The sequence below is a fragment of the Ambystoma mexicanum genome, chromosome 6p (assembly GCF_040938575.1).
Source record: "Ambystoma mexicanum isolate Mex_15411 chromosome 6p, UKY_AmexF1_1, whole genome shotgun sequence".
NCBI classification, from domain to species: domain Eukaryota; kingdom Metazoa; phylum Chordata; class Amphibia; order Caudata; family Ambystomatidae; genus Ambystoma; species Ambystoma mexicanum.
In genome coordinates this window covers 999034663-999057025 of record NC_090935.1, presented here as the reverse complement: position 1 = coordinate 999057025, position 22363 = coordinate 999034663, and the positions used below count along the sequence as shown (strand labels likewise).

Below are 22363 nucleotides of genomic sequence, written 5' to 3'. Positions count from 1 at the left end.
ACTGCTGCGCTGCGCAGTGATCGCTCATTAACTCAATGAGTGGACGTTCTGTCTCATAATAAAGTTGTATTTGCAGTTTTGCTGGTGCGGTGGGTACATCTGCATCTGCATTTGTAAGTGACTGGGACGTGGAAGACCAGAGGAGGAGGTAATCTTCATTACTCCAGGTGTAGGTCTTCCTTGATCGGGGCATTGGCATTACCTCCTCGTCCTGCCCCAGAGAGGCAGGGCATGCGTTAGAGGAAGGCCAAAACGGAGTTTGCTTGGGAAAGGGTCTGCCAAGGGTAATCGGCCCTCTTCAATTACTCGAGTAATTTACCGGTAAGTAATGGGGGCTTTTTTATAGTGCAGCTTGCAATCGCTGCATCCAACAAACCTGAAATGGCCACACTTTAAAATGTTTTAGTGTGCTGATCTATACTTTCATCTTGGACTGCTCCCAGCTGGAAAAGGGTATCGTCCGCTCTTTTTCTGCAAGGAGTTGCTGCAGCTTCTTCTAGGACTTGCTCATCTCTGATTGTAGTTCAGAGTAGTATGGGAGCAGCTTACGTGTGTGAAATGTCTGCTTCACTTGCTGGCCTCAGCTGTTATTTTTCTTTTTCAAAGTCTGACGAGGTAATGGCTCGTACGTATCTCCAAGGCGAATACAGGCCTATTTTGGCCTCCCAATGTTTGTTGCTTACAGGTTTGAACGCAACCCAAGGCGTCACGAATGTAGGCCCTTTCTCTCAACAGCAAAATTGTCTCTTCACTCTGAAGTTGTATCCAATCCAGTTTCATCCCCATTTTCTCTGTGCAGTACTCATATTGTACTCATTTGGCTGTTTTGTTTTCTTCTGTACTAATCACTAGTTTCTTTCATACACTTCCTCTTTGTGCTAGAAAGCAATGACCCTTGGTTTAATTCGAATATATTTATGCAAATGTATTACTACCTATGTTCTGCTGCAAATCACTTTGTTTTTGCATTGATTCTATTGTTCCTTTATAAACATGCCTACTCCACTGCAAACATGTTGCAGATCCGACTTAGTTCGGCGCAGAGAAAGTCTTCTGTCCTACAGCACATGCGCTCTGAAATCTTCTTAAAAAAAAAAAAGTTCACTGCACATTTGTGAAATGTCTTATTTGCTTATCGTTTATAACCCTTCTTGTGGCTAAGCCATTCTGTATGTGCTGGATTTTAGTACTGTAAAACACTGCTTTCTACTGTATATAAAAAAATAAATGAAAAAAAGCATCTTTTAGAGCAATTAACTCCCCGCGCTGATCAGATGTTATACGTGGGGTAGTAGCGCAGATGCATTTCCTATTATCTTTTTGTATTTTGTGACGGTATCATGAAGTACGACACAAGAGATATCAAGTTGAACAAAAGAATATTTATTAACTTAAATGTTAGGATGGTTGAAGGCCTAACTTGCCCTATGCTCAGGTGGGATTTCCCTACCTGAATGAAACTAAGGAAAGTCTGAGTTAGAATTCAAATGAAAAATCTGTGTCCAAACCCTATCCTTTACAAACTTCCCTCACCCCAGCCATCAGTGTAGCAAATTCTATGAAGTTGATGTGAGCCATTGGGTGGACAGTTCGAAATGCACTATAAGTGAAAGCCTTACTTTCCTTATACATATCAGCTATCAACGGATTTATGAGTCATTGGGTGTGTTTAGCCGATATTGTGTGTCAGTAAGGAGTAGTTATGTTTTCTCATCATTTAGGCAGAGTCTGTGTTGAGCCATCCAGGTCTGATTGGTTTGGTATATTTAGCTTAGTCCATTGGCATCAGTGTTGTAGTTGCGGGAGATGGGTAAGAGGATTTGGGTGTCATCTTCGTAGTTAGTGTAGGTGACACCCAAGCCATCCAGGAGGTCAAAGAGCGGTTTTGTGAAGATATTCTACAGGGTAGGTGAGTGACACAAGCAATGGGGTAAACCCTCTTGTTCTACGGTTCAATAGAAAGGAATCAATCTGGGCTATGGCTTTGTCTGAGAAATGGGCTGCTGAGGAGAGGTGTTGGCAGAGGATTTGGTGATTGACCAAGTCAAAGGCTGCAGCGAGGTGGAGTAGGAGAAGGATGTCCATGTTGCCTTTGTCTTCGATTTCGTTCATTTGGATTTTTAAATCAGAGGGTGGATTCCGTTCCGTGACCAGGGCGGAAGCCGGATTGCCGGAGGTCGAGGAGATTGTGGGTTTCCAGATAGCTTTGGATTTGCAGGTGAGCTGTTCCATTTAGTATTTTGAGGAGGAAGGGTACGGTCATGATGGGGCGGTAGTTGGTGGGAATGTTGGCGTCTAATGTGGCTTCTTGAGGAGGGGCCGGGGGGAGTACCCCAGCTTCTTTTAGATTCTCTGGGAAATTGCTAGTTAAAAGAGTTGTTGATTAGCGCCTTGATGAAGGGGGCAAGCTCTTCAGTGCAGAACTTTATGAAGGTAGCTAGGCAGATGTCTCCTTGGCATTTTGAAGGTTTCAGCCCTTTGATAATCTTGGTAGTTTCAGCCAATATGACCAAGATGAATTCGAACCTAGGAGTGTAGAGGAGGGTTAAGGGGGATGGTCTGTTGTTGGTATTTATTTTTTTGCAGTGATGGAGGACACCGTTTATTTTCAGGGATACATAAGACCTGTTCTATTAACATAATAGGTTGAGGAGTTACAACCTTGGGGCTTACCATCTGTCTTGCTAGGAGGTTGGTCTATATTAAAATGGCAATAAGCCAAAACATCCTTTGACCTGGTGGCAAGAATATCCCTCTGAGGAAAAATACATTGCCTCATCTCACAGACTATCCTCTCTACCCGGTGCTGTGGGGGTACATTGACCCACTCAGCATTCCCATCGATGATCAAGCTGCACTTCAGCAGTTAACAGCAAAATGGCTGCACTGGCTCCTTGGAGCACCATTGTCCTGCATCAAAACTGCGTTTTGCAGCTACAAAATGATGGCTGCTCCATCTTGCCAAACAGCTGGAACAGTGAGCATACTGAGGAAGGCCGCCAGTATGTGTTCTTGTCTTCACCAAAAGAAGCAAATTGAAAAGCAGCGCTGCTCTGCTGCTTGCAAAAAGTTCCCATTGAAAAGGGAATATTTTACATTGAAAAGGATGCTGCCCTTACGCTATTTTAATATATTCAACATCACATTGCTTTTATCAATGAGGCCCTGTCGTGCCCATCCATATCCAGATTGAGCATTGTACCTGCATGACAGGCTGTGTCCGGCCAGAACTGGGAAGTTAACTGAAGCTTTACTTTCAGCTGCACAGGAAAATGTTTGTCTTTTTGGTTACAAAATGTCAAAAATCAATGCTTCAAAGAAACCCTAGTTTTATGGGCATATGTCCATTTCAGTGGAACTATGTCTTGAACAAATTGCTGTATAAAAGAAACTGGCTGGGGCTGCAGAATAATATTGGGAAGTCAGATGGAAGAGAAAACCTTTGAAAAGAGAAATCCCAGCAGCTTTCACCATGTGTCAAAATGGGCTTTTGCAACAAAACAAATGCCTGTTTTTAAAAGTACAATGTTGAATAAAAACCTGTCCTTGCCTAGTAATGTAAAGGGTGTTTTTCTGGGACACATACATGGGATGTTTTATTCAACAGGCTGGCTTCTGATTCAGAATACAAATAAAATAAAATTGAAGAAATAAAGACACGTGCTGCCTTCCGAAACTAGCCAAACAGGTTCTGCTTGGTAGGGGTTGCTAGCAACAGAAGGAGCTACAATAGATCTGGGACACATGCATGCTAATTGCTACCTTTTTGAAAACTTTGGACCAAAAGCACTAAATATTCCATGCCCATCAGACTTTTGTTTGGGCAGAGGCCTCTTATAATAGAGATTCTGGGACACATGCTTGTGAAATAGGAAATCACATGTCCTCTCAACTTTTACTGGGAGCTTCAAAGCTAACTCGAGAGCAGTCTAAGCTATGCCCTTATGTGGGAGACAATGCTGACCATTTGTCTCAAAATACTATTTTATTAATAAACTTTTAAGACTTTTATCTCTGCAACAGGACTTTGCAGGAATGTGAAAAGTTAACAGTTTAAATGTAATTTTTGTGGTTTTTGAACAAGACCTGGGAGCCTTCACTGCCATATTGGGAACGGAAATGGGAGAGAATTGGCTATTCTGAGGAAAGTGTACATGATGCCACTTTGAAATTCAATACCACATGACTTATGATCATCTATACCCATGTATAAAGTTATAGAATTTTTCACAGAAAATGACGAAATATTATTAGACTGATGAAACAGTCTTACAAACTAGAGAGTTGGACTGTCATGCTGTGCATGAAATATGTAATCTGCCTAGCTAATTTGTAAAAAATTCCACAATTGCGTAAATGTGTGATTTATGTGACGAATGATTTTAGCTAAAGTAACTGTGGGATGATCCTTTGCATTGTAAAGCCCACCTCATAAAGCTGATGGCATGTCCCTAAAAATCCAACCAGTTGACAGTTGGGCGGTAACAATCACCCCTGACCAATCGCGTGCCCAGCTAAGCCTGCCCCACCATATAATCCTATGATGTCACCATGCCTTATGAATAAGGGAGGTTGAAGAACTCTACACACACTCTCCAGAATGTTCTGCTCTGTGTATCCTGATCTTCTACATTCATCTTGCCAGATCCTTCTGCCAGGCCAAAGCATAGCTGCATGTGAGCAAGGCCTAGACCCAGAAATCACACTAAAAACTCCAAGAACAAAGGGTAAAAGCTGTGGCTCCCTTTTGGGGAGCATCCTGTGACCAGACCGGATTTTTGCCCAATAACTGCATGCCCGCTGTACCCCCGTCATCCAGCTGTATTTGATATCCAGTGACCAGGCAGGCCCAGCTATTATTCTGCTAGGAGAGTCGGCCCCTACCTGGTGACCTGAGCCTTGGAGTCCAGAACCCGGTTGACTGTTCCTAATCCCAAATTCAAGAGCGGATTGTGAGTATTCCCCATCCCATAGCAACATAGCCTACCCCATCGTGACCCTTTGTCTTAGTTCCACTCTCAAGCAACCCTATCCATGCCTTGGTAATTTGTTGAACTCTCAAAATTCTTTGTGCATCCTGTCCTTGATCCATAGTGCTAGTGCTGTTCTATCATTCACCCCATTTTGTAACTCCTTAGTAATATTTTGAATAATTAAGTAATTTTCACATAAAGAGAAATGTGACATGGAGCGGGTTAATCTGGTCGCTTAACCTGTTTCATGGGCAGCGCTATCTTCTTGATAATCTAGTATAAGTAAACTTTGTCCTTTTCTTTCCAAACCGATTTTTTTTTCTTTAACGGCTTTATTTTTCCAAAACCAAACCTCCTTTTATCTTGCAAATCTCATTCAATTCTTCAGCTATAACCATCCTTTCACTTCTATATTGTCCCTGTGAAGTGCATCTATTCCCCAGCCCAAAAACCACATTCCGATTTGGAGTATTTCACCCGTTCATAAAAAAAAAAAAAACGTTTTGACCTTTAAAACTGCAATTGAGAAACATGCGACTTTCCAACGTGGGATTCAGCTGCATCGTGTTCTTACTTTCCACTCGCTTTTGAACTATATGCCTTTTGTTGATACCTTGCCTTGTGGTTGCTAGTGTTTATACATTCCTGAGACTGTGATAAAACATATGTACATCATCATTATTTAACCACACATATCATTATTTGTTAAAATGCAAATGTCATTTTAGGCCATTGCAAAGGGTCTTATTTTGTGAGGCACGGTCGGATTTTGATTGTTTGCTGCCTCATATCCCTGACTACCTGCTGCTTCTTTCTATCTACTCAGAATTCGATTAATTGTGGGCTGAGGGAACATTGCAGGGGGAAACCTTAACTCGGGTGCTTTCTATCTTAAGTGAAAAAGTGCTCCTATTCATTTGTGCTTTGGATGTTATTGTCGAAGGTTACCCAAGTTTATTTCAGTGGTTTTCATTGTATTTATCACCCCCATGAGTGATTGCTGCCCAACATAAGAATTGTGTGATTTTCTTTGAATTTTAAAATGAATAAATAAATATGTCATTCCCACCATCTGGCCTGGTTCATGGTCCTTTGTGACCTGGGGTATTTGTAAAAGGGGGTGTGAGACGGGTTGTGTGCCATCTCAAATTGAATTCGCAGAAAATAAAGAGAAAGCATTCCAATTGCGCGCTACATCCAAGGCTAAGGGCAAGGGTCCTAGTCCAGTGTGTGTCGCCCGATTGAAATCCTTAATGGGGCCTTGTTTCAGCCCAGGTGATCCTCCTGCAGTACACCACCCCCAGGATTAGAACCAGGAAGCGTCTGCCATTTACTGGCCACCAGGGCTGAGCCTTTAGGCAGGGCCTTGGTGAGGGATCAGCAGGATTCCCCTCACTCCCTGGAACAAGAGAGAAGACCACATTGGCCCGGTTCTGCAGGTAAGGGTATTGCTAAAACAGGATCAGAACCAAGGCAGACCCTTTTTAAATTGCTCTACGCATTATGGTATTGTTCAGTCTCCATACCTCCCATAAGTATTTGGGACGCTGAAGGAAAGGGGGTTGTAATGGCAGCCTTGCTTGGGGATTTTGGGGATTGAGCTGGAGTCACCCCCAGTGATATCCTGCTTGCCTTGTACCCTAGGAAGTGTATTGCATAGCAGGCTCCCCTCCCTTTTCATAAAGGGGGCATCTCCCCCTTCGAGAGAAGGGATGAATTCCTGGGATTCATCACAATATACTTGCACTATATTCTCTGCTCTTAAGCTTTCTTTCACCCATCTTCAAAACTTAATTTCTCCCCCCAGCACAATACATACTTTTACTTGTCTATCCTCAATTATTCATATGCATATCCTTATCATTAATCAATCCTAATTCATCCATCTCGCAGGCAGCCACTCTCTTGGTGTCACAGCTTCGGTCTCCAGGCACAGGAGTGGCACGAACCAACCACCTGCTCTATGGTCTGGGTGCCTGCAAGGCAAAGCTTACACAGGCCTCGAAGACCCTGCCGGGGAAAGAGGGTTAGGGACTCGTTGGTTGGATAGGAACTGATACTGTGGGTAACCGGAAAGAGGGTTAGGAGAGGGGGGTGCATAGGTAAGGGGACAGGATAAGCAAGATGAATAACAATTATACACACTCAGTCTGAAGATCATGCACATAATACACATGATACAACCAGGCTTAAGAGCCTGAAAGAGACTTATCTCTGGGGTGAGTGCCGGCCTCCTGCCTGCGCACTCTCCGGTCCGGTGTCGGGGGCAGTTTAATGCTTCAAAGAGAGCGTGAGTTATTATACTGTGCGTTTCCTCACACACACAAGGCAATGCTCATGCAGCTCATTAATTACACTTCCCCATGCACACCCAATCGTTTCCTGCTGTCTCCGTATTAGTTTGCACACATCCGTGACTGACTAACACTGTACATGCGGAAATATGGCCGCATGTGGCTCTGTGATAGGTGTGCCCCGTGCTGACTACCACACGTGGTCATAGGGAATCGTGCGTTATCTGCTGCATGTGGCTGGTTGCGACTTCCTGGTAGGCCGCCCAATGCTGGTTGCGGCTTCTCAGTGAAGTACGCGTGGCTAATTACGTATGCAAAACACATGCACTGCTCTAGGAGATGAAACGCCCTGAAATGCCCCACACGCAGAATTGGGTGGCTGCTATGAACGCTGTAGTGTGGCCAACTTGGCTTCTCTGGAGCAGGGGTGATGTGGGATTGTGTGCGGGGCCCCCTGCGTATGCCCCTGGCCGCGTTGTGTGCCCTCTGAGTGTTAGCTCTTCAGTGCTGCCTTGCTGCGTTGCACGCAGCTTCCCTGCGCTTGCTTGGGCACCCCCGCGCTGGCGCTACTTAGCTTAGATAGGCGAAGGGCCTGAAGGAAGGTTGTCTGGGGCGTAGCCCCTCGTGCTGCTCCCCTTGCTCGGAGCTCCGGAGAACAAGTCTGCTTCGGTTGGATGTCTGAGCACACGCCTCGTGCTTTTGCTCTCACGCGCATGCGCGCACATGCCCCACCAACGTGGGTGGAGTTTTGTAGTTCTTGGCCCGGCGGTTGCTGTGAAAGGTAGTTTACAGGCTCCTTTTCCTGCAGAAAGGACATAAAAGCCTCTTGTAAGGCTGGATTTCTTTCCTTGTGGGTTTCTTTCTTTTGGTGTTTGTTGTTGGTCTCTGTCTGAAGCCCACAGCAGGCCCCTTTACACATAGTCCCAGGGTCTGCACCCTGACACTTTGTCTGCTCTCCCTACCACATATACACCCATCTTTTTAATTGTTTGTATGCTTTAATTCATAAAATATTTTCACAATGCAACCGCTAAAACTAGGCCTGTGGTGGCCACCTGTAAGATTTGTGCACGTGTCGTGTAAGATTGCTAAGGGGGGGCACCCATAGATGATCTAAGCCTGTAGTTCATGCTCTGATCACGGAAGGAAAACTACTATGCTGAATGGTGTGAATATGATCCATTATTTATTTTTTCTCCCTGTCTTGCGGTTTGCACCTTTCAATCCGACTCTTCAGTCACATCTCGTAGGTCCGGTGATAGTACATAATTTTTCTCCCCACATAATGCAGTAGGTAATTCCATTTTGTACTGTCTGGCTCTTCTGCTTCCCTTTTTTAGTTCGGGCTGTTGCCACCAATAAGCCAAAACGATTGCATTGGAGTACAGGTAGACTGGAGATAACCTACGAGGAGGGACCCACAGCTTGTGGTCGTTCAGTATTTTATCCACTGTCAGGAAAGCATGGTATCGAACAGTAAGACAGACACAAGTGATCACAGTTCAAGGGTGTTTATTGAACTTAAATTGGGTTTGAAAAACTCCTATCTTTTCCTAATTCTAAAGATGGGAGCATGCTATGACCATCAAATAATAACACAGTCCTAGTTGAGTCTGTCAAAATAAAAGGGCCTATCCTAATAAACCTATTGCCAATCCTTACTTCTAAATACAAATATTGTGGAAAACAATGTTATGCAAACGACAAGTGTTCAAAAAATATGTCAGAATATTCAAGCAGTTCGCTTCCCTTCCCCTCGTTTTCAGCACGGGACAAGGCAGCAAACTCGAGCTTAGCACACTCGTTGGCTTCTCTAGCACGAGGATGCAGTTCAAAACCTTAACATCAGTGCCTTCTGTGCCAAATTCTCTTTGCCATCCAAAATCTCTTATTTCGGAGAGCCCGATGCAACATAAAAACATTGAAGTTCCTTTCTTCTCTGGATTTCACATACAACTTATTGGGTGTTTTTATTATTTATTTTTTTTATTCACCCCGGGTGCCCCTCAATCCCACTTTAACACAAAGCTTTCAATTGATCTCCCTACGACGGGCTCGAACCAACTTTCTTCACTTTTCCAAGCTTTCTTTACTTCAGAAATCGAAGACATTCGACTGTGCGCAAGATTTTGCTCAACCCGTTGCAGGACCACTTTGATTCACAATTACGTGCTCTCTTCTTGATATGCTTTTTCTCACTTTCAATTTGCCAATTACCAGCTGGATACCTTACATAGACTTTTACTGAGCACCTACGTGGTGCCTGACCACTCTGTTATGGGTACTGTATCTTGCTTCAAAAGTTCAGCAGTTCAACTTTACTTGCCTCTTTTATCACATGCGTTTTAACTATGTATGGCGAGGGCTGGAACAAACAATGTTGCTGCTTGCAACCTTGGCTTCAACACAGACCAGTTTGGTAACGGTCTCCCCAAATCACTGGCTGTGTTGATTTCACTGACGATGCTTTGTTCTTGGAGCCAAGGACAATACAACAGGGGCTGGCACTTCTCCCCACCTTGATTATTGACGCGGGAGGTCCCTGGGTACCTCCGACACACAATGCATGATTCTTCAGCCTGGTTTCCTGGTCTTATGATTTCGATTCTCGAGGTTTCAGGAAAGTAATGGTTCCTTGTCGAAAAGGTCAAGGGAACTTCCCTCCTTGCGATCCCCTTCTGTTTTGCGGTCTTTCGTCTCTTGTTAAACTGACATCTTGGAACTGCTGTTTCCTCGTATGCTTTGCCTCGCTCAGTGTGTTCTCGTTTACCGCATTTTATCCGTGTGGGGAATCGTAATGAAAGCAAGGTGTGTATGATGGTCAGTAATTGCCTGGCCCGGCCTGACCATTGTATTGGGACACGTCGGGTATACGCCTCGGGTCTTGCGTCTATTTTCTCTCATTGCTGGCTGTCCGTGTGAAAGTGTTCCTGTTGTAAAAGGGGGGGGGGGTTAGATCCTAAATATCCTACTTTCTAGGGTGGGGTAAAGGTGTTACAGGGAAGTGGATACCACGTCTCTCCGGTGTCCCACTCCCTGAAGACCCCTCATCCAGGTGATCCTCCCACACTGGTCCACCCCCAGGAGCTGGATCCAAAAGCGATGGCCTTGTCCTGGTAACCTGGATGACGGATCCCTGGGGACTAGTGGGTGAGACACTTTCTGGTTTTTTCACACCACTTTAATGGATCAAGAATAAGACTTGAACACAGTTATAGCTTTTTTTTTTGGTTAAAGACTTTTATTAATAAAATAAGAGGGGTTTGGGGAGTTCCTACCCATCCCTAACTCTAGGAGGGGTTTCCTTACCTCAACAAAACTAAGGAACGTCTGTGTCAGAATGCCCAAATCAAGAATTCTCTATCCGGTGTCCAAAATCCTAAGCTGACCCTTGCACACTACACTCAATATAATGTGAACATAGGGATGACTTTTTAGCTGAACGCATGCAGCTTCTTTCTAAAATTCCAAACATAAGTTCTTAGTGCAAAAAAGAAAACCATTAAAGTTTCTGTCAGAAAGGGTTCTTGCCTTATTCAAGATTTCTCTGGTTTTTCAATGTCGCTATAGTATTGTGGTGAAAGGATCTGAGCCCGGCTGAGGGGGATCCGAGGTGAATAGCGAATCGCTTAAGAACTTGAGTACTTGTCATAATCTGAGAAGGGAAAGCCCGTATTATCCGTCCCTCTGAATGAAGAGACTTTAGAAGGCAAAGAGACTTGGGCACGGAAGTCCCTGATGCTAATGATTGAACTGTATGGTGCCAGAGACACCAGAGACAATGCTAAGCTTGAGTGTACCACCTTGTCCCGTGCTGAAAACGTGTGGAAGTAAGGCTATCGGCCTAAACATCCTGACATATCATTTTGTGAACACTCTTTCTTTCTCGTAACATTATTTGCCACATTATTATTAATAATACATATTTTTTTAAAAACATTTATTTTAAACATACTGTGGGTACAGAACATCCTGAACAACAGGTATATACCAGGCCATTCGGCAACAGCCGATCATGGAGCAAATTAGAAAGCAATATGAAACAAGCCCCAGCCTCCCCATACCCTTCGGGATTGGCAATAGGTGTATTAGTATAGGCCCTTTTATTTTGACAAGACACTACGAGGACTGCGTTGTTGTTATTATTATTTGATGGGCGTAGGTTTCTCCCATCTGTAGATTTAGGATTAGATGGGCGTTTTTCAAACCTTTTGAAGTTCAATAAACTCCCTTGAACTGTTGTCACATGTCTGTCTTACTGTTGATACCATGCCTTCCTTACAACACGCACCACCCCCTCTTCTCTGCTCCTGTGACTTTTTAGCCACATAGACAATCTCCTAGTTATGGCTGGTGGCAGTGGACGTTTTCTACCAACTATTGTGGAATGTATATGCCTCAGGTTATGTCCATGGCCTTGGTAAGTGCACAATATGGGCGCCCAAGTACCAACTTGTGGCCTCCCTTCTATTTTCGACATCACTAGCATGGTTGCTCTTGGTTAGCCCTTCCTCTTGGGGGAGGGTGGAAGGGGGGGGTGTGTTTGTGTGTATGTTTGTGTTTGCGCATGAGAGAGAATTGATGAGCGAGATTGCAGAGGAGTGTGTGCTGGAGCTGTAAAAAAGGCGACACTCTTGGATTGAAAATCAAGTCGATCACTGGAAGCTGAAGTAACCAAAGAAGAAGACCAGAGCTGCCTGCAGACCCTTTGCAACACCTTGAAGCGACTACTTCTGCCCTGACCCCGTTTTCTGTGTGACAGAGGTGCTCTGAAGAGGACTCTTCCTTCCCTTTTGGCTGAGAGATCCCGTTTATTGTCCTGCCTTCAGTCATCAGACCAAGGATTCCGGAGGTCTGGTCCAGAGCTGCAACATTGCGGAACATTCAGCATGAATATTTTCTTCTAACCAAAGGTACTGTGGGGAAAAGGTTATTGTTTACCTGATTCCAGAAAGTCGCGCCAGAGCATTGGAGCACATGTAGCGGGGTCAAGGACAACCCCCTGTTACCTCCAATCCAACTCAAACCGCTGCTTGTTTTCCTTTAGCGAGTCCTTTAACCGGGACTCCAAAGTTGATAAACCTTCTTGTATCTTCCTTCCTAGAGACTAGAAAGTATCCACAGAAAAGTTTGATTTTGTCTGCTTTGCAAGACTTTAAACTAATACAAACTGCCTTTTAGCTAGAGTTGCATTAGACTTGCTGTGCTGCGACTGCCTCTAGAACCTGAAGTTCTCCTAGGATAACACTAACAGTTTGTTTTCTTTCCCAAAAATCACTATCTTATGTATGGAGACTAAATACAATTACTGTATTATTTTGTGGTGCGCGTAATTACCGATATAACTCTCACAATCACTCCTATCACAATTGTATGCGTTCAGCAACTACCAACTAAGAAGTGACTATTTGAAAGTATTGAAAAGTCATCTGTGTGATGGTTTATAGTGCTAAGTATTTAACGGTGACTCTTGTGTAAATATATTTTAATGTACATTTATGTGTAAGTGTTTATTTGATGTGCTTTATTTAACGGGTTAAATGTACTTACCTACAACTCACATCATACTCTTAAAATAAGCCTGACTGCTCTGTCACTCTACCAAGGTCTTGAGTTAGTAGACTGTTACTAAGAGTTGGGGATCTACAAACCACTGGGATAGGTTACTAAAGCCTTACCTTCAAGTAGGACTTTGGGAAAACTCCCCTAACAGGAGGCACCCTTCCTCCCCCTTGACCTTATCTTGGCACAGCGAACAAGCTTGTACAGCCCTGGCTCTCACGCCATCTCCCAGACCCTCTCTGCGGCTCCGTGTCTTCTCTGTTGCTGCTGAGAAATCAGTCTCCCTCAATTTCATCGGGTCCTTTTTGAGTTTAAATGTCCTGGCGCTGATCCCATTTGTTACAACTGGAGAGCACTAATGTTTTTCGCAGGTAATCTTTCTTCGGTCCATCATCTTTGATCCCTCTTCTCTGTCGTGGTACTTTGGCTTGTCAATGGGGAATAAGGATAATCTGCAGAAGATCGCAGTAGAACATCAAAACCTAGAGGGGATGGGAGTGGAGTTTTGGCGTTTTCATCAACTGGGTAAGGTAAATACCATGTGTCATCTGGCGATACACCCTTACTTCCATGAGGGTCTTTTCCCTGTGATCCTCCCTCAAATATCTGCCCCCAGGTTTCGGATCAGGAAGCGTCTGCCTTACCCTGGCTTCCTATGGGGAAGTTCTCCCAATGGGAGCAGTGATGACATCGCCAGATTCATCACACTACTCATTGACTGCCCTTGGTATGCTAATTCCTATGGCCGTTCTGACCCAATACTTGCCCCTCCCCGCCCAAAACACATCCTCCTGGGGTCTCTTTGAGCTCCCTCTATTAAGCAGTAACATCAAGCTTTAGAGTGCCAGGGTTTTTTCTAAGCAGTCTGCTGTGACTTAATGGCTACTGGCGTTACAAGCAAAAAAAGAAATGTTCTAACCAAGTGCACCTTCAGTCACTTGGTTATTATCTGTTCCTTGCACTGTTATCCTATTAATAACTAAGTATTGGGGCTTATGTATAGTTATTAGATGGGCATTTGCCAGGCACTGGATTCACATGTCCAGATAATCACACTATTTTCCAGCTGCTCTAATGTTATGGCCAGGTAGTAACATGATATCAGTGCCTAGCAAATGCCTATCCCATACCTACACAAGTCCAACTGTTGACTTTGCCAATGCTTGTTTATTTTTCTCTGCGCCACACAATTAATTTTATTTACTAGCTTCCTAACTAGTGGCTTTGAAGCCTAATCCCGCTGGTGCACACATCGCATGGTGCACTCCCCGCTTTACCTGCCGCAGTCCCAGCATGATGCTTTGTATTCTGTCCACATGAGGGATCCCCACAGTCTCGCCACCAATGTGGTGTAGCGGGATCTACGCATCTAGGCACCGACAAGGGTCTGTAATGTTTAATGTTCTGACCTTCAGTATGGGTGCCCATCTCTTCTTTAACACTGCGCATGCACGCTACATAAAGACTACTCGTGGCCCATCACAGCGCAGACCTGATGAAACCAACTGCTGTTGCAAGGCAACGCAGATCAAGAAGCAATGAAAACCGTACCTCTACTTAGAGAAATTGGGGTAATGAGGCTGAGCCTTGGTATCCAACCGCACCAATGATCGATCAAAACTATCAGCAGGATAAAGAGCAAGGACATAAAGCTAATGGATAAATCACTCCTGCGGTTATGCTCGTGGGGCCGGATAAGATCTTGCCATGCTGCCCAGTGTTCACTCTAATAAGTGTATGGGTGATTTAAGGGGCTATGATTTATGCATTGGTAGACAGTGGCGTCGCTAGGGGGAGGGTCTGGGGGGCCCGGTGCCCTCCTGAAATCCTGGGCTCCCCCTTGTGCCCCCCTCCCCCCCAGCCTGGCTACTTTCTGTGTTCTCTCTAGTACTGTCTGCCTGCACAGCACACACACGGTGCCACAATCCATGCTGCGACACAACAATGAAGAGCTGTTAAGTTCCCTCTGCAGCCAAGAGGAGCCCCTCCAATCAGAATGTAGCGAATGAAACCGCTAATGATGGGGCATTAGTGACTTAATAGTTTAGTGCCTACATTCCTATGGGAGGGCAGGTGCAGTGGGGTGGTAGTTGGTGTGCAGAAAAGGTTCTCTGCTGGAGTGCTTCTGACGTCACACATTGCCCTTTTATAGGTGGCCCCCCTTCTGTCTGTGGCCCCCTCTGTACTACTAAATTTGATTCCTGGTGACGCCACTGTTGGTAGAGGATTTGCGCAGTCCGAGCCACCCTTGTGTTACCTATGTATGTTTCTGATTGGAGTCCATTGCATTGGACTGACCATAACATCAGTGTAGGACTGGGAGAGCAAGGTCTCTGGACTGCTGTGCTCGCTTCTAACTGAAGTGCTTTTTATCCTCTGGACCTCAGGCATTTATAGAAGCAAAAAGTCCCTTGGGAGTTGGTGGAGAGGAAGAAAAATGTTCTGATGTATTTTTTTTAAAGAATTTTTCACGTGCACTAATTTTTATTGGAAATTATATCTTAGGTGACGTGCGTTGGGAGGAGCTGGTACTTGTTTTGAGTTGCGTTATTTTGGGTAAAAAGCATCATTTGGAAAATAACTGAAATATCTGCCTTGGTAGCACTCCATAAATAAGCATTCGATTGATATGTTTTCGATGGAAACAATCGTTGGACTATCTATCCCTCCACGGAAAAACTTTCGATGCAAAGACTGCATACCCATTCTACGTATTGATGAATGCATTTTCTAACGCATGTTTCCTGATTTATAACATCCCTACGCGTTTTCTGTAACTTCCGTTCCTCTTCTTTCTTTAAAGTCAGGCAATAAATAGTCTTGGTGATTGTCATTTTGTAGATTCACTCTTAGTATGCATACGTTTTAAAAAATCTGATCTTGTTTCTTTTTAATTTAGGTTTTGACCTCCTACTGTCCGGCTAACAACGAGCCCATAGCAAAAGTCCGACAGGTGAGCATTCTTATTCCTTGGCCTGCATACACAATTCATTTTTCTCTTCAGTCTCTCGGCTCATTTTGGGGAAACTGTTTTCACTGTTCTAATTTTAACCAAGCTGCGCTTTTATGCTTCTTCTGAACTAAATGCTGGGCCAATTTCCCAACAACGGCAGTCTCTGTAACATGTAAACCCCCTTTCATGTTATGCCGAGGGTGTTGAAAAGCTGTTAATGAGCATCTAGTTATGAGTGGGGAAGGGACACCTGCGTGCACTATAATGCGGATAATCAAGAAATGTGCTGTGTTCCCTCTCCCTCAGTGAGCGACGCTGCCACGGAATACAAATGTATGATATGACATTCTTAAACTGTGTTATATCGTGTATTTGTTTGTTACAAATGGACTAGTCTGCTGCAGGGATAAAAGATATGACTTAAAAGCTCCCCCTGGGGGGCGTGGCTTGGAGCGCCATCGATGTGGCTGCTCCCCTGAGGCCCGCCGTGCGAAGCCCGCCGCTTCTGGGCCCCTAATGCGGCTCCACACCTCGATACCGGAGCCCAGCTGATCCCAAGGACATCGGAGGACCTGGGGCCCATGCAGGCTGAAGCGGGGACCATGACGCCCGACGGGGACGAAGTTATCCGCTCCGGTTCCCCGAGCCGTCCTCAGCGACGACTCCCCAAGATGGCGGCCGTGCTCGTCTCTCGGCCCAGGAGGGCGGGGAGAGCTTCCTGAAGCCGCATCCAGACGTGGCTCAGCTCCTCGAGCGCCCGGGGCGCGGCGGAGCGACACCAGTCCCCCGGACTTCTCCTCCGGTGGTCTCCCCGAGGCTTCCCGCACTACCAGCCCAAACCTGCACGCGACTGCTTGACGAGGGACGGCACGGACGGTGCCCATCAGGTAGGGGCTGCTGGGGGTGAGGACCCGGGTGGGGGGCTGGCCTCCCACCCCTTCGAGGCCACACAGGAGAGGCCCTCCGGACCTGCCACAGCGCCTGGGGTGGGGGCCGTGCCATCACCGCCCCCCCTCCTCCGCCCTCCGGCAGGCTCCTGTCTCCGCCCCTCGCTGCCCAGGACCCGGAGATCCGGACCCCATACGCCGCACTCCTGGGGCGCCCCGGCCCATACCATCATCTGGGGCCTCCGCCCAGGCCCGAGACCTGGAGGTCCCCTCCCACTACCAGCCCCACCAGGGGATCCAAGCCTGGGCCCACGGAGGAGGAGCGGTTTAAGCCGGGCCACGTTGAGTGACCCACAGCTGCAAGCCCCGAGAAGAGCCTGATCAACGCTGCCCGCCTGGAGCCCCGGCCCGGGGCCCTCTCAGACGCCCCCCGAAGCGCCTGGGCTAACCCCCGGGCCTGGCCGCATTTCCATCCCGGGCTACCCCTGACTCCGGAGGGGTAGCCCCCTCTGGCCTCAGAAGCGACCCGACCGCTTACCTCCTGGGGCGCCCCGGCCCATTGCATCACCCGCTCTGCTCTCTCTGGCCTAGCCCCAAGTGGGCGCACATCAATCTATCTGCCCACCGGAACCTACGCCCCACACATTTGCCCACCACCAAGACTTGGAGAGCTCACCCCCTTATCTGAAGCCACTGTGCACCGGCCAAGCTTGGAACCAGCATTCCCTTTCCTCAATCAAGAGCCTTGACGCTCATCCACAGGGTGAGCCCTTCAAACCATCTCCCCACCCACGATTCGCCAACATGTCGAGACAGTCGAAAGCCATTAAAAACGTGGACATTGCTACCATGCTCACCGCTCCTGACAGGGGAAAGAAACCGGACTCAGTTACTCCCACCCCAATGATCTCCCAGGAGGAGGGTGACACCCCAGCTACCAGAGGTGATCTACTGGCGTTTATGGCAGACATCAAAGCCGAGTTTCGGTCCTGCATGTCGGAACTCACCTCCAAATTGGAACAAACGGACCACAGGGTGACCGAAGTGGAGCAAAGACTGAGTGAGATCGAGGACCGCTCCCAAGACCAAACAGCTGCCATGGGAGATATTCAGCAAACAGTAAGAGCCCTCCAAGACAGGTGCGAAATCCTCGAATACAAACAAGAGGACCTGGAAAACAGAGCTCGTCGGAATAACCTCCGAATCCGGGGAGTTCCGTCCTCAGTCCCCGACCAAAATCTTGCAGGCTACATAGGAGACCTCTTCCAAATCCTCCTCCCACAACTAGATAAATCCCAACTGCTGCTGGATCGGACTCACAGACTGCGTCCGCGTCGGGGAGTAGACTCCGACCAGTCCCCGGATGTCATAACGAGAGTTGACTATTTCTCCACAAAAGAAGCTATCTCCGCTATCAGTCGGTCCGGAGATGATCTCTCCTTTCAAGGTCACCCTCTTCAAATTTATCAGGATCTCTCCCTCTCAACCCTTCAGAAAAGAAGGGCTCTCCGACCTTTAACCCTCTTCCTCCAAGAGCGTAAAGTCAAATACAGATGGCTCTTCCCCACAGCACTGCAATTTTCTTATAATGGCTCCCTCCGGAGAATATCCCATTTAGAAGATGCCGCTAAAATCATGCAGACGTCCTCCTCCCCGGAGGGAACTACCGCCCCAGACTTGGGAGCCTCGGGGAGCCCTACGTCAGCCCTCCCTCCCCAACCCGGGCGTCCTCCATGGTCCAAGGCCTCCCGAAACAGAAGAAGATAACCCGAGTTCGAGCGGCCCTAGATGTCCTCCGCTCCTCCGGCGTCCCGGACACCCAACGCCCTTTCAGCTAAATTCAGAAACAGTAACTCCGGCCCAACACAGTCCTACGTTCGCCCGGCGCGGCGGGCTTCCTTCACGGCCTATGCCCCCCTCCAAGGTCCGCTTCATCCTAGAGCCCTTGGATGCAAACGTTACTTTGCCAGACACAATTGGCCCTGTTGGCCTGGGGTGGGGTTACACCCACAATGTTTCCCACCCCGCTAGTTAAAAAGTTGGCCTCCCGTTGGGGGCCTCTGTTAAAACTGCAAGTGCGGTACAGATCACCTCTACACCCTCTTCACGATGGCAGCTAATGGACAACCTGGAGTCCCCCTCCATCCCCCAAGCAAGGAACCTCTGGCTCCCCGATCCCGGATCACCAGACGCTGAGATGCCTTTCCTGGAATGTTAACGGACTCCACTCTCCCCCCAAGCGCAAATCGATTCTCCAGAAGCTACAAGATGAGGAGGCCGGTGTGGTGTTCCTTCAAGAGACTCATCTCCTCCTGGCAGACTTTGGCCGGTTCCGATCTAGCATGTATCCACGCCAGTTCTTCGCCTCAGGGAACTCCAAAAAGGGGGGCACAGCAATTATGTTTCGGAAAGACCTGCGCCCCCAGATCTTGGACTCCATGATGTGCCCGGAGGGCCGCTTCGTGGCCATCAAGTGCCTCCTGCTGGGGGACCTCTACACCTTGGTATCGGCATATGCACCCAACTCGGGACAGGCAACTTTCTATGATTCCCTGGGCTCCTCCCTCTCAAGCTTTGCGGATGGCCAGACAATAATCGGAGGGGACTTCAATGGGGTTCCAGACCCCACTAAGGACAAATCCAACCCCCCTGCTCTTGGCGAGTTCGGTCAGGCCCTCAGTCTGCTGCGGCTCTTCAGAACCCTGGAGGTGGTGGATACATGGCGGGTGCTTCACCCCACCGAGAAAGACTACTCTTTCTTCTCGGGCGTTCACCGAACTTATTCCAGAATCGACCTCCTTCTATCTTCCCCCCAAACTCTCGCCCTCGCTAATGAGGTGTCGATAGGCCAGCAAATTCTATCGGACCATGCTCCGATAATAATGGAACTAAGCATTCAGAACACTCATGCCCAGGCGACACGCAGATGGGCGCTCTATGACCCAATCCTCAATGATATGTCAATCAGAGACAATATAACCACCACCATCAAGAACTTCTTTGAGGAGAACCCAGCCGCAGACACCTCCCTAGCCAATAACTGGGATACAATGAAAGCTGTAGTTAGGGGATCCTTGATAGCCCAAGGCGTAGCTTACCATCGAAACCGGAAACAAGTCCGTCTATCCCTGGAGGAGGACTTGCGAGCCGCTGAGGAAGCCCAGAAAAAGAGTGGCTGGTCTCCCAAGACACAGAGAGCGCTTCGCTCGGCCAGGAAGAAACTGGAGGCCCACTATGCAGAACACACTGCGCAACTTCTGGCGAAGACCAAACAATTTTACTATGCCAAAAGCAACAAGGCCAACAAGTTGCTGGTGGCCAAGCTAGCCAAAACAAGACGGACCAACACAATTATAGGGCTCCGGGACCCACAGGGGGTGATACATCACTCCGAACAGACGAAACTACAACTAGCTTCGGACCACTTAACCCAGGTCATGACAGCACCCCCCCCGAGATCGGTCAAAGCAGGAGGCATACCTGCGGAACGCAGCCCTGACGCGTCTCCCGGACTCCACACGAGAGCAGTTGGAAGCCCCAATAACAGATGAAGAAGTCGATGGAGCCATCAAGGCCCTCAAATCGCAGACGGATTCTCCCCGAGGTTCTATAAGATATTTAAGCTCCAGCTTATCCCCCACATGGTGGCCCTTTTCAACTCTTTCCAGGTCTCGGGATCTGTAACCCCCACAATGCAAGAGTCGGTGACGGTCCTCCTTCCTAAGCCGGGGAAAGACCCGAGAGATCCGGCGTCATACAGACCCATCGCCTTACTGAATATCGACGCCAACTTGTACTCGAAGATTTTGGCCAACCGCCTGGCACTTATCCTCCCGGAAATAATCCACCCCGACCAAACAGGCTTCATTCTTCACCGAGCAGCAGGGGACAACATCCGGCGGACTCTGAACCTAGTGAACATCGCCCACCGCGACTCCCAAGGCCTTGCCTTAATGGCCCTGGACGCAACCAAAGCCTTTGACAGAGTCGATTGGTCCTATCTGGAATGTACCCTGGAAGCATTTGGGTTCGGCCCCACAGCCCGAGCCATGATCCTGGTGAACTACAAGCAGCCTAAAACCATCCTCAGGATCAATGGCGCCCACTCGGCCCCGATACCTCTGTCTTGTGGGACAAGGCAGGGCTGCCCGCTGTCACCCCTACTCTTCGCCCTCACAATGGAACCCTTCGCCCAGAAGATCAGGCGGAATGAATCCATTAAGGGACTTCAGGTGGGCCCGTCCCACCACAAAATCGCTCTTTACGCGGACGATGTACTATTGACACTCACGGAAGCCAGTACCTCAGCGAAACACGCCCTGGCCGAAATAAAGGAATTGGGGGAGGTCATCGGCTTTACTGTCAACTTCGCCAAATCAGTGGCCCTAGGAATCGGCCTCCGCCCAGAGGAAAAAGAGGCGTTAACGGGTCTGTGCCCGATTGAATGGCTGGACCACTCGTTCCCCTACCTAGGAGTTCTCATCCCAGCAAACCCAAAGGAGACCTATCAGGCGAACTTTCCCAAACTGATCAAGGAGCTGGAGGGAGACCTGAAGCGCTGGACCACGCAAGAGATCTCACTAATGGGCCGGATCACAGCCGTCAAAATGAACCTGCTCCCTAGGTTCCTCTATGCCTGCTCATCTCTATCGGTGCCCTTCCCGACCCAGACCCTCCACGACTTACAGAGGAAGATATCGAAATTCATATGGAAAGGCAAAAAGGCCAGGATCCCCCACAAGACCCTGATTGGTAACGCCAGGCTGGGAGGCCTAGGGGTCCCGGACCTGCAGGCCTATAGGGCAGCGGCGCAACTGTCACACCTACATGCCTGGCAGTCGAGCACAGCCCGCCCCAGATGGGTGGAACTGGAGCAAGCCCAGCTCCCGCTCCCCCTCCGGTTCCTCCCTCACATCCAACCCTCTCACAGGGCGCGCTGGAAGGACATCCTACTGACAACGAAGCAGACCCTAAGCTCCTGGGACAGGGCCCTAAAGCAGAAAGGAATCCCGAGGGGCCGAGGCCCCCTTTCACCGATCTTTCACAATCCCGACTTCTCCCCGGGATCTCTCCCCCGCAACTTCCAGAATTGGATAGACGGGGGCCTTGAAACCCTGGGGCAGATGTACTCCGAAAACAGACCCCGGACCTTCGAACAGTGCAAGGAGACTTTTCGGCTTCGAGAGAGGGACAGATTCACATACTGCCAGCTCCGCCACTGGTGTTCACACCCCCAGACCCTCCAGGCGGCAACTCGCCCCCCGACTCCACTGGAGCTAACCCTCGCGGATCTGCCGGCTAGAGGAAGAACTTCAGCCATATATAGATGCTTCTCGGGGGACTTTCTGGCGGCAAAAACTCGATCCATGGCTCAGTGGGAGGCGGACCTAGGCCATCCGTTCGATGACCAAACTTGGGTAGACATATGGTCCCGCACCCACTCCTCCTCCACCTGCGTCACCAACAAAGAATGTGCATACAAACTCACCCTGCGCTGGTATTACCCCCCTCTCCGACTCCACCACATGAATCCACAAGTGGACCCCGCCTGCTGGAGAGGCTGCAGTCAACCAGGCTCTTACTTTCACATGTGGTGGACATGCCCCAAGATCCAGCAATTCTGGACCAGGTGTCTCTCAACCATTGAACAAGTCACCGGCTCCGCCCTCCCACTGGACCCTGAGACAATTCTAC

General features: G+C 48.1%; 1 protein-coding gene across 1 annotated transcript in view; it reads left to right on the top strand.

Moving 5' to 3' along the window:
* The window catches only part of ALDH7A1 (aldehyde dehydrogenase 7 family member A1), a 441053-nt gene that overhangs the window by 34338 nt on the left and 384352 nt on the right, over nucleotides 1–22363 (top strand). Inside the window, exon 2 of the mRNA XM_069625599.1 lies at nucleotides 15729–15782. Within this exon, the coding sequence (XP_069481700.1) occupies nucleotides 15729–15782 (54 nt within the window). The remainder of the gene's footprint in view (nucleotides 1–15728; nucleotides 15783–22363) is intronic.